Source organism: Oryzias melastigma, linkage group LG1, assembly GCF_002922805.2.
Source record: "Oryzias melastigma strain HK-1 linkage group LG1, ASM292280v2, whole genome shotgun sequence".
Classification (NCBI taxonomy): Eukaryota; Metazoa; Chordata; class Actinopteri; order Beloniformes; family Adrianichthyidae; genus Oryzias; species Oryzias melastigma.
Window position 1 is genome coordinate 30,769,430 of NC_050512.1, and position 12,353 is coordinate 30,781,782.

The window sequence follows — 12,353 nt, forward strand, 5'->3', positions numbered from 1 at the left end:
TTAAATTTTTATCTTTTTTTTCTACTTTTTTATTTTATATTTTCTAATGTTTTTATTTTTTACTTACTTAATTTTTGTGTTTTTTTTCAATAATTAAGGTTTTTCTGTATTTTTTTATTTATTATATTATTTTTATGTTTTTATTGTGTTTATTTTTTCTACCTTTTTATTTTTTAGTCTTTGTTTTCCATTTTTGTCTTTCTTATTTTTCAATTCTGCATTTTTAAATTCCTTTTATTATATATAGATATTTAAACACTCACACAGATATACATAAATATGCATATTTTTACATACATAAAGGTTTTTACTTTTCCATTCTCAAAATGTATGTTTTATAGTCTTTTTACAAAGTTTTTTTTTATTTATTTGTATTATTATTTATGATTTTTCTTTCCTTTTTTATTTTTACAGTTATTTTATATTTTGTTTTCTAATGTTTTTATTTTTACGTATTTAATTTTTGTGGGTTTTTTCAATTATTTATTTCTATGTTTCAAATTTTTTTATTTTTACATTTTTATTTACTTTTTTTTAAACATTTTTACTTTTAAGATGCTGTTAATTACTGCTACTAACAAACAGGGAAAAAAAGGTCAAGTTAACTTTAAAAGCCCAGAAAAACATTGTTGTTTGCTTCTCCAGTATTTAAAACTTTATTTTGGGGGTTGTATTTTTTTTAAGTTTATTTTCTGTGAAGTTAAACCTTTTTATAAAGTCCTACACTTCTTTTAATAAAATGTTTCAGATAAGAGAAAACACTACACAGTCCTTCCAATAAAAATAAACATTTTCTTCTTTAAACGTTACTGTTCATATTTGTGAATCTGTCTTAATTTTCGAGTGCAGACGTACCTCGGCCAGCAGCAGCCCCTGAGGCTCCAGCTCCAGCTGCACTCGGTGCTTCTGGTTGTCCAGGAACTCCTCCAGCTTCAGGTACTTCAGCGCGCACAGAGAGCGGTAATCCTTCCAGTAAACGGCGATCTCCATCTCTCTGGACTGGATCAGCATTAATGGACAGTGTTACAAACATTCTGCAGCAGAGGTCTGCAGCAGCTGAGTCGATACAGACCCTCTCCAGCTCCACGGTGAAGGTCTGGTCCCAGGCCTGCTCTCCGACCATCTTCCACGCCGTCTGACCCACCACGGCGTTGTCCAGCTTCAGCACCGCGCTCACCTCAGCTGATCGCAGAAACAAACCGTTCTCAGAAACAGTCAGAAGGCGGTGAAACTGAAGCTGTGAGCGCAGGGCGCCGCGGCGGGGACTCACAGGAGAGCTCCTCGCTCTTGCTGGGCGTTTTGCCGCTCACAGAGCCGGTGCGTCCGTACAGACCCTTGCTGCTTCTCATGAAGGACCGGCTGTCTCCGGGGCTGTAGCAGGGCAGGGTCACGGCCGACCCTTTGCTGCGACCCGGGACCGTTTCCAGCAGCCCGACGCAGCCCAGGAGCTGCACCTGGAGGGTTCCTGAGGAGCAGAGAAACCCAGGAGTTAATCAGAGTTTTTACATGGTAAACCCAAAACCACGATGGTCGTTCATGTGTGGGATGAAAACAGAAACTGTTCTTTCCTGAAGCCGAAATGATTTGGTTCACCATTATTTAAAACCTTTAAAAAAGGCTTCAACAGAAGCAGAAATTAACTCTTACAATCCGATTGGAGTTGCCTACCGGTGAGAGGCGACGGCTTGTTGAGCGTGCTGTACTGGTTTTGCAGGTAGGGGGCGCCATGGCGGGAGCTGAAGGCCGGTGAGGCGGCCAGGACCAGCTCCTCTTTGATGACGTTGGCTTTGGGATGGTCCTCTGGCAGCTCGGCTAAACGGCGGTCCAGGGAGTCCCTCAGAAGGTCCAAGCGCTGCGACGCCTCGCTGAGGCGGGACTGTGCCTGTGCAGCGGCGAGACGCAGACGGGTTAAAACTGAGGCTGGAACCTCCAAACCGCAGAGACTGGAGAAGCTCAGGAAAGGTTCTGCTCTGACCTCAGACAGAGCCTTCTTGTCCTGGACTTTGTTGGCCCCGAGGAGCCTCAGGACGTTTTTGGCCCCCTCCGCGACGGCGTGCTCCACCCTGTAGTGATGCCTCAGCTCCTCCACGCGCAGCTCCACGCCGCAGAGGTCGTGGTTCGCTGGAGGAACAAAGAAACAGACGCGTAGAGTTTACAATTGGTTCCATCCAACAGACCGTCTCACTTTATCGGAACATCTTGAAGGTTTTCACCTCATTCTGAGACAGAAAAAGCTCCGTCTAAACGGGAGATTAAGAGGAAGCCTCCAGCAGAACCAGACTCAGGACGGTCGACCGTCCGCAGACAAAAAACATAAATTCACAGGAACATCTGTGGTCTGCAACCCGAGAATTCAGAGCTCTTTGGCTTTGAAGAAAAATGCCAACAATCTGAGTTAATACTAGATTAAGTTTTTCATTCATTTTACATAATTATAAGTTAACCGTCCGAGTCAGGAGCTTTACATTTCCTCCTTATAACTGAGCAGAATGATGGTAAAAGGTTTGATATATTGTCAGAGGAGTTTGTTATTAGAATGAATTTAAACTCAGATTCTTATCAAATGTTTAGTTTCTGTTCAGAGGGAAAGTTATTAAAGCAGAAATGCAACTTTCAGAATCTTCCCTGACATGGAACGTATTTTATTTTGAATGGAACATGTACTTCTGTCAAAAGTATTTATTAAAAAATATATAAAATTGTTCCAATTCTATTATTGCATATATTTATGAACAGTATTTAAGTGATGAATGGTTTAATGGCCATAGAAACATAAATGAATATTTTTCTAAGGTGGGACTTCGTGTAACAAACTGGACTAAACGTTTCTTTTATTGTGAAAGGCTGCGAACAAAAGATCTATGAGAACTGGAGTGAGTGGGTGTGACGTCACCCATCAAAAATGACTTACTTATGGCTCCAAGTCTATTCAGTCGCCATTATTTGGCACCATAGTGGAGCCAGACGTAGTGATTGGTCCGACTTGTTCTGGGTCAAGGTTGCTATGGCAACCACTGAGGCCAATCAGGAGTGAGCTTGATGGAAGGCAACACCCCTACCTCTTGAAAAGCGTTTAGAACGGGGGCCAGCGGGCTCCACCTACCTCCACCTTTACTGAGAACTACAGAAAAAACATATAAATAAATGACGATTCTGACCAATAGAATGACTGAGTAACAGCTGTTTATTTCTCTATAGAAGACGATGGAATTTTGGCTTCTTGGAGACACTTCCCGTTTGGATTATCTGGGAGGGTGGGGTCACTCAGTCCAGTTCTCATATACAGTCAGTGGTTCTGAGAGCTTAGAATCAGAGGATTATTTTAGTAGATGTTGCAGTTTTTGTTTCCTGATCCAAACTGTAAATATTCACAAGAATATAATTCAACATGTTATTAACAAGAGTCAAACAGGAAACCGACTTTAGCTCCTCCCCCTAAACAAACAGATGCAGCAGGTTCGTTTTTATCTGTTCTGAGCAGCTATTAATAAATCAGGTTAACAGGAACGTGTGTGAAACTGTGGAGATAACACAAATAAGAGGAAGCTGACTTTCAAGCTGAAGATAAGAGGGACGAAGTGCAGGTGGAAACAGTTTTAGCAGCGTCTGAGGTATGAGGGGGAGAAACGGGATCACAGGAGGTTTATCTCCTAATAAGGCGCTCCGCCTGCAGCTCAGAGCTCCTGGCTGGACGACCCGTTCAGCGGGTGTGGTGCCTGGAGATCGTCGGTGTGCGAGCGGCGTGTGCGCAGAGACGGGCCTGCAGTCTGAGGAGAAGGATGGAGGACGCGTGTCTTTGATGCTGCAGCCAACACAGAGCTTTGATGTCTGGAATTCTCTAGAAGAAGATTTTCTAGAGTTCATCCTGAGGAAACAGAAGCTCCTGTTTCCTCAGTGAAACTAGACAGACGAAATAAATAAATAATAATTTAGAGAATAAAAGAGCTGCTTATGATCTGCACCACCTCATGTTAGTCATTATGACAGTTTCTGAGCTTTGATGTGTTCAAACAAATAATCTCCAGTTATCTGAAGCAGGTTAATCCCAAACATAAATACATCTCAGCTTCTACAAGCCTCAGTTCGCTTCTTAAATTCAGCAACAAATTTGGTAAATTTAGCAGGAAAAAAGACTATATTCAGAACAAACGTGAGTTTGTAAAACTGCATCTGAAAAAAGCAGAAAACTTTCTGAACACAGTTCATGAAACTAAGAGATGAAAGTGGAATTAAATGAAAAGTTTTGTTTGAAAGTTTTTGGTTTAAGCTACGGTCACATATACTAAAATGCTGCCGCGATGACAATTTTTTTAGCTAAATCAGCCGCTTGGCCACAGCAGTCACACTATTACACGCTGCGCGCTGGAAGCCGAGGTTTTGAGTGAAAATCGAGTGTTGACCGGACAACTCTTTGATATCGGTCAGGTGGAGATCAGATTAGATTCACGAATCGAACCACGATTCTTACTTTTTAATATAATTTTCATTGCTATGTATTTGGTTTTTACTGGATGGATGAAAATTGACATTATTTGTGTTAAATCACCATTTATATCTTATAGAACAGGAGATCAGAATCAACAAACTGATGAAAACAAATATTTAAACAGAAAGAAATGGTGTTTGACATTTTAAACAAGTTTTATTTATTTTTTATTTTTTTGTAAACCTACTGGTCAAGTTCATCAGTAATATAAACAATTATTGTTATTTTTGATAATTTAACTGCAAAATCTGAAAATGTTCTCCACATTTTTTCTCTCCTCAAAGTTCTTCATCATTTTATCTTCTAAGCATCACATATTGTGGAGAAACCTTCTAAAAGTTGTTTTATCTGCGGCAGAATCAGCTGATCCATGTTGATTACATCCGCCCTTCAGCTGCGATTCTCCACTTCACAATCTGCTGAAGTTGCATTAATTGCGTCAACTGTTGAGAGTTAAAATAACCAAAAGAATGTAAATACGTCTGCAATTGTTTTTTAAGTTTACAATATTAGTCATTTTATGTCAGTGTTTTACTGGTTTTTATACTTGTATTACCATGTGTTTTTATAATTTATTTATATGTTTAAGTCTTTTCTCTGCTGTGTCTCTTGTGCCAAATGGACCTCAAGTATCTAATAACTCTGACGGCTGCACCGGAGCTGGACTGGATGGAGTGTGAGCTCGGGTTTAGTAGGGTGAAGTATGTGAGACGTAGGGGTGTCGTACAGATTTCTCATTTTTTAAATCGATTTTTAAAAAAATCGTTTGTGGCAGCACTATTTAAGACCGACAGCTGTTTCAACCAGAAAAGTTCGAACCCCTTAAACCAAACTGGAAACATCTCATGACCGTAAACTCTACAAACATAAAGGAGTGTGGTCGGTCGGTGATTCTATTCTCATCATCCTGTAGTAGAAATAACTCAATTCAAACCCCTGAAGGTTTTCCGCACAGATGGATGAGAAATGACCTTAAAAGGTCCGATTGGGAGTTCTTTGAATCAGTTTTCTCAGCGGTGAGCAGCTGAGATGATGTGGAGGAGATGAACAACCCCAGAGGGACGACTACATCTCTGCAGTCTGCTTTTTCCATCCACGCTCTCCTGTGGTCAAATCGGGTCAGCTCGTGGTTATCTGACCTGCGTGTGGATCTTCATCAGAGCTGCACACACCTGAAGGTGTCAGTGCATTTGTCATAAAAGACCAGGTGGATCCTTTCAAAGGGTTTCTATGGACCCCTTCCAGCCCCCAGAGGGCAGAGCGGCGATCTCGTCTAGAATCAAAGCGAAAGCTGCAAACTACAGACGCTCGTTCATCTGTTTGAAGTGCTGCTGCTCGCTGAGGAGCAAAGAGAAGAGGATCCGTCTCCTCGCTGACCGCCGTCAGAGACCACACAGCCTCAAAGTGAGAGATTCCTTCTGAAAAATAACTATAAATGGGACCATTTGATGCTCATTGTGACTTCATTCAGTCCAGCACAGGCTGCATCTCTTTAAGGAGCTAAAATCTGGCGGGGATCAGCTCCGACTCACCCTGTGGGTCGTCGCTGTGCTCGGTGGCCTGAACCGCCTTCCGGATCTGCATTCGGATGATGTCGATTTTCGTTTTGCTGTCCTGCAGCATCTGCTGGGCCGTCTGCAGCATCTTCTTATCCTGGGGCAAGCAGGAACAAACAGAAACAAAAAAACAGGAATGAGGAGAAAATGAAGAGTTTTAGCTTCTTCATCGATCATTCTTTGGAGTTTTTACAGCTGCTGCGGTGATGGAAGGAGGGGGGGGTGTTTAAGGTTATGACTGGAGATGTGAGCACAGGTAAAGGAAGAGATCACGATATAGGCGTTCCTCTGGTTATCAGGTGGTCTTTTCACAGCCCAGCTGCAGTTTTTTTTTTTTGATCTGCTGTAAATTTGTTGTAAATGTGGCATATTTGTCAACGTGATGTCAGTTCGTAAACACAGCGGCGCTGTACCTTGGTGGATCCGTTGGCGTAGATGGGGATCATGTTCTCCACCCCCTGCTTGACTTTCAGCTCGATGTTGAGCTGCCTCTCCAGGGCTGCGATGCGTTCTTTGTGAGCCGACGTTCGGCTCTCGGCCCCCGGAGACTGAGGACACTCATCTGTCAGAAAACAAGGAGCAGCAGGTCAGACTGAATAATTACAGAGTTCAGGAACAGATTGTTGTGTAGACTTCACCACTTTAGACTGAAGTCTGTGACTTTAGAAATGCTTTAAGGAAACTATTAATGGAAGTTTCAAACTTTAAAAACAGTTTTTCTTTATACTGTTGTCCTAAACTATAAAAAGACACAAATGTCCCAAAGTGTCACAGATAAGAAAGTACAGAAAAAGAAACACTGAGAAATTATCCTGAGTAGGAAGGAGACGATGAAACAAAAAAGATTTCAGCCTTAAAATAAAGAAAACAGTTGTGTTAAACTTTTATAATCCAGAATTCAACCAGTAAAAATGTAAACAACAATTTACATTTTCAGAGCCTTTTAGAGGCCAAATGAAAAACAAAAACGATTCTCTGTTAAAAAAACAATAAAAATATCAATAACATCTCAAGAAATGTGCTTATACGGATCAGATTTGACTTTTTTAACATAGAAAAAGAGATAAACGGCAGAGAAGAATCTGGACTTGAGTTTAGTTTAGATTAAACTGGAGCCTGAAGTGAAGTCTGGACCTCCTACAAATTATTTTCTGATACAAACATGTTATTTTCTAACACAAACAGTTTAACAAATGTTGATGAAAAGTCAGTAAATCAGTGTTTGCTCTTAAATTCCAAAGAGTTTCGCTGATTTATGCAGAAAAACTTATCAAAAACAAAACAAACAAGTGAGAGTTCGAATAAATGTTTATAAGTTGGTCATTTTCCAACAATAGGATGAGCAGTTTGATGTCAAACAGAACCTCAGCACCGACTACATTCCAGAAGAAGACAAATATTTGGTCATTTGAATCATTGTGGATTGATAGAAGGATAAAAGCAACATTAAAATGACACAAAACGAAAAGAAAAACAACATTTTTATGCAGATTTAGGAAGATTTAAGTAAAAAGCCCAAACAAAAGTGTTAAAAACTGACTTGATGTCTGAAATAACTCTGTTGAAGTGTCTAAATAATGGCGGCTGCAGCCTCACCTTTATTCTCCTCTCCTCCCTTCACCACAATGTGAGCGTCCAGTTCCTGCAGCTGAGCGTGAAGGTGATCGAGGCGACGGTTCGACGACCGCAGCTGACTCTCAACCTGAAAACAAAGAAAACTTCTGTACTTACTTCCACTTCTGAAGAGGAAATCGTCCTTCAATCGAGCTTATGTTCTTTATGAAATTATTGGAACAGAAGTAGAAGGAAACACTTCTTTTTCTGAAAAAAGTTCTATTTTCTAAGTCAAGTTCTTCAAATGATTTACTTTGATAAAGTTTAAGGACTCTGAAACATGTCTGTGCTCCCTTTAACCCACTTAAGGAAATAGTCACTCTTCAATAAAATCCCAAGAAAGGAGATTTGTTTTTACTCAGAAAAATTGTGTCATTTATTAAAAACATTCCAGACTAATAAAGGACGATCATTCCTAACGGCACTGTGAACTTAAAACACACTTATAGTGCGGTTCTGAGTTTCAAGTCTAACTATATTTTTATCTATTGTAAAATAATTCCATGTCGTCTTTTAAGCAGGTTTTAGCCAAAAGTCTGTGTCGTTTATTAAAGACATAGTCTCTGCAGAGCGGCAGGAGCTCATTAGAAATTCACGTCTGTTTGTGGCATAGAAGTAACCCTACGTTGATATCCCAGCATCCCTTTGTTTACATTCTCTCCCACTGGCTTACAGCCCCTCAAAAGGCCATGCTAACATTAGCATAGCAAAAACAGCAATATCAGAGCTATCCAGCCGCACAGTTTGATCCACATGATCAGACAAGTAAAATGAAGACGTTAACGGGTCTATTTGTCAGCAGGTGGATGCATCAGAATTGGAGCAGAGAAGGAAGACTGTTGCCCCGCCCATCACAGCTGCTGCATCACAACCAGAACTTTTTTTATACCGCAGGTTTAAATCTGCTGCTGATCCAATGCGATTTGAATAAATAAATACTCAGATACTCAGTTTGAATCTTAAATTATTTCATACATGTCCTACATTGTGAGAAAATGCTACAAAAACATGTCAAAACACGAAAACCACAATTTTTATTAGAGTGGGTCTTCGATAACTAACAGAAAATGTTGCTGAATTCCTATTCAGATCAAAATAAAAACTATATTTCTATTTGCTTATTCTAGTCTGTTTAAAAAAATCCTTCAGAAGAGTTCTTTACTTTGTGATTTTCATGTTCTGCTTTTCATACTAAAGATTGTGAAATCTATCACAGTTCACCCTCTGAATCAAACACAACCATGTGTTTACACAAACAAAATTATAAAATGTAATCAAAATTTAACAGTCAAATGTTCTGGATTCTTTTATTTAATAACTTCCTGCCTTATCTGCTGCTGATTACCTGGATCAGGTGAGTTCAGCCAATCAGGAGCTTCTATGGCAGGTTATTTAGAAAACATGTTGGACAGCAGCCCCCGAGGCCTGGAGTTCGACACCCCTGCCTTAGTCCAAACGACAATGGTACGTTCCATTTTCAGGTGGCCGTGCGAGCCTCAAGAGAACAGCGAGACACACCTGTGCTCCCGTTAAGATGCAGCCGCTCCTCTCTGTGACACTCAGCCTAAAAACCTGTACACCTGTATTGATTTAAGCTTAACAGATCAATGATCGATTCACAAAAACATAAATCGATTTAGCACATAAAGCTAAAGTCTACTAGTTTGAGGCTAACATTTAATGGAATTTCCCATAGGACGGTTAATGCTAACGCTCGGTTGACCTAAACAAACATTGCTGACTAAATTAACATCTTCATTAATTCACAGACATGAATTTTTCAAACTCTTTTAAGGAAATATTTTTTAAAGTAACGATTTGTGGTCTAAAACATCGTTTCTTGCTCATACTCTCTTCTTCTTCTGGAATAAGGTGTAATGCTATAGTATGATCACCACCTAGTGGTCAAACTGAAACGTCCTCCAGGAGAAGCAGAACAACATTTACGTTAATGATCTGAACATTTTAGTTAGAACTTCTCCTTTAGAGAATCCATGTATGATATTAACAATCTCATTATTTCACTGATACATTTTACAGTATTTAACTAGTTTTAGATTAATATGAATATGCTCAAAATATATAGTAGATTATTAATGTATTTCTAAACAAATGTGTCTAAATGTGTAAACTCAAAATTGAATTGAACTGGAGAGTTGAAAAAAAAATCGGTATCGAATCGAATCGTTTCTGGAAATTATCAATACCCAGCCGTAGCACTGGGTCCTAATTTTAGTCTTTTCATGACTCGGTTTGGATTTGAACTCATGATCTTCCAGCATCAGGATGGACACTCTACCACAAGGCCACTAAGATGGTTATGAAACAAATAGTAACTCAAACCAACAGTTTTTTTACCTTTAAACTTAAATTTCAATGTAGAATACAAGAGTAAAATCGTGATTTGAGGCACGGAGGGGAGAGTGTGATGAACTGGGCTCATTCTGCAGCCATCAGTTGGACCAGAAAGTCCTTTTAATGACCCTAAAGCTTAAGGTCAGCGAGCCCAAACACACCAGCATGACTGAATCTGAAGAATTGGAACCATCTTCTTTTCTCATAAAAGGCGCCTCAAACAACTGGAGACTGAGAGCAGAACATCAGAAACGCTGGAAGGAGAAACTCTGATGTCTGAAGACTCCGTCACATCCCAACACGCCACCGCGCTCGGCCCGAACCCGCTCACCTGATGCGCGTTCCTCTTGTCGGTGGTGGCCCGGCGCAGGTTCTCGGCTCCTTCCTTTATCTTCAGCTCCTTCCGGATCTCTCTGCGGATCCTCTCTCGCTGCTCGTCCAGAAGCTGCTGAACGCTCGAGTCGGAGAAGTCTGAGCTGTGGTCCAGACCAAGCAGCTCCAGAACCGACAGGCCGCCTGGGTCACTCTGGAGGGAAGAAGAGAGAAAAAATATTCATGAGGAGACGGTAAGAGAAGTTAGAAAATAACCTCGAGATGATTCTCCTTCAGACGAGATGGTAACAGAAAAATGAGGAAAAGAAGGAAGATTAGATCAAACAAACACGAGGAACGACGGAAAAAACAAGACAAAAAAGGAAGAAAGGTTTAGTAAATCACGAGGATTTAAAAGTACACATCTCAGATTAAGGCTTAGTTTAAAAAAAATCTAACAGTTTCAAACACAGAAACTAAAGTGGTTTTTAGGATCACATCTCCTCAACAACCTTCAAAAATGAACCATTTCAGCCGAGCAACAACCAGAACTCTGAGAACGTCCTCATGAGGAACACAGACGATCCAACGTCTAATGAAAGGAACGTTAAATAAAAAACAATCTCTTCACCTCGGAGCCGTCCTCATCCTCCTCGTCTCCATGCCAACACATAGCAAAGCTGACGTTCCTGAAGAGCTACCGAACAGACCGGGTGGCTTCTGAAGCCAGGCTGACGGCGAATGCCACACCGAGAGCAAAAATGTGCCAGGGAGGGGAAAAAATGAGGAAAAAGACGATAGAAAGAGATAAAGAGAAGCAGAGTGGAGCGAGAGAGGAGGGGAACGCCTCCATGAGAGGATATCTGTCCCAACACCAAGCGGCTCAGGCCTTTCCTGTTTCCTCTCCTGCTGCTGTCAGAGCAGACGGAGATACGCTGAACCTTCTCCACACATGGAGTTTGGTAAATCAAAACCACTGAAACTTCAGTTCTAGAGAGGAGCAGCTGATGGGGCGGGTCACGGGAGGGAAAGAGAAGAAAAGGAAGGATGAGGTTTCCAAGAAGTGGATCAAAGCCGGGGAGAGTCGGGTCGGGAGGCCTTTCTGATGCTTGACTGACCGCTCACTTCCGCTAATCTACAAACATCAGAGCTCATGATAGAATCTCCACTTGGAGGAGGAGGAGGCGGAGCCACAGGGCTCCACAACATTGTGTGGAAAATAACTTTTAAGGATCTACTTCAATGTCAGATTGAAGATTAAAAATGAAGTCATTTTAAAGGTATTTCTTCTGCTTTAGTGTAAATAAGAGATCAAAGAGAGGATGTGGAGCTGGAGGAGGCCGTCTCATGTTCTTAAACAGAACACAGAGATGGTGTTACGTCTGACACCACAACCCCAGACGAGGGCAAGCGGAGCCCGGAGTCCATTTACACTCAATCACTACATCATTCACACTCAGCAAATATTAAAGATGTCTGACAGAGCTCACCGATTGGACAATCTGCTAAGGACTGGTCACATGGTCAGAGATAATGTTAATGCGTCAAGCAAATACAATGAAGCAACAACAGCAATCTTATATTGTAGGATATTAACTCTGGATTTATTTCTAACCTTCATTTTGGGGTTTTGTTTAGGTTCAATATTTGATTTTGTGTTTAAGAAAACAACAACAAAAACACAAAAATTCTGAAAAATCATAATATAAAAAAGCAAGTGAGGAAAAACCTTTTTTTCCATTTTTGAAGAGCACACAAACATGGCTTTCAACTTCTATTAAAACAACCATCTGAAAGTATTATGGCTTTCAGTGACAAGGGTCAATTGGATAAAAATCACGCGGTGTGTTAGTTAAATCACAATATGCGGTTCCATCTGAAGGAGGAAGAGGGGAGAAACGGTTCAGGTGCTTCTGGTGGGAGTGTGGCTTTAGAACTTAAAGCCGTGATGAAAAAATAAATGAAGAGAAACTAGACTTTTTCTTTACCTTCGTGCTCTCTTATGGGGTCCAGATGACCCCACTTTTAAT

The 12,353-nt window shown here is 40.7% G+C and overlaps 2 protein-coding genes across 6 annotated transcripts in view; one reads left to right on the forward strand and one right to left on the reverse strand.

Moving 5' to 3' along the window:
- LOC112157183 (B-cell receptor CD22) overlaps positions 1 to 12,353 on the forward strand; it is an 821,740-nt gene that overhangs the window by 126,002 nt on the left and 683,385 nt on the right. The window lies entirely within an intron of this gene.
- Positions 1 to 12,353, reverse strand: part of pkn1a (protein kinase N1a) — a 50,627-nt gene that overhangs the window by 12,869 nt on the left and 25,405 nt on the right. For 2 of the 3 annotated variants that reach the window (XM_036214125.1, XM_024289775.2), the window contains exons 1-10: positions 10,955 to 11,011; positions 10,343 to 10,537; positions 7,639 to 7,744; positions 6,456 to 6,604; positions 6,019 to 6,139; positions 1,976 to 2,121; positions 1,669 to 1,882; positions 1,271 to 1,465; positions 1,073 to 1,182; positions 856 to 999 (exon numbers count right to left, since the gene is read on the reverse strand). In XM_036214125.1, the coding sequence (XP_036070018.1) occupies positions 856 to 999; positions 1,073 to 1,182; positions 1,271 to 1,465; positions 1,669 to 1,882; positions 1,976 to 2,121; positions 6,019 to 6,139; positions 6,456 to 6,604; positions 7,639 to 7,744; positions 10,343 to 10,537; positions 10,955 to 10,996 (1,422 nt within the window). In that variant the 5' untranslated portion in view covers positions 10,997 to 11,011. Of the gene's footprint in view, positions 1 to 855; positions 1,000 to 1,072; positions 1,183 to 1,270; positions 1,466 to 1,668; positions 1,883 to 1,975; positions 2,122 to 6,018; positions 6,140 to 6,455; positions 6,605 to 7,638; positions 7,745 to 10,342; positions 10,538 to 10,954; positions 11,012 to 12,353 lie in introns of those variants that run through there. The other variant, XM_024289776.2, reaches the window with a different exon arrangement.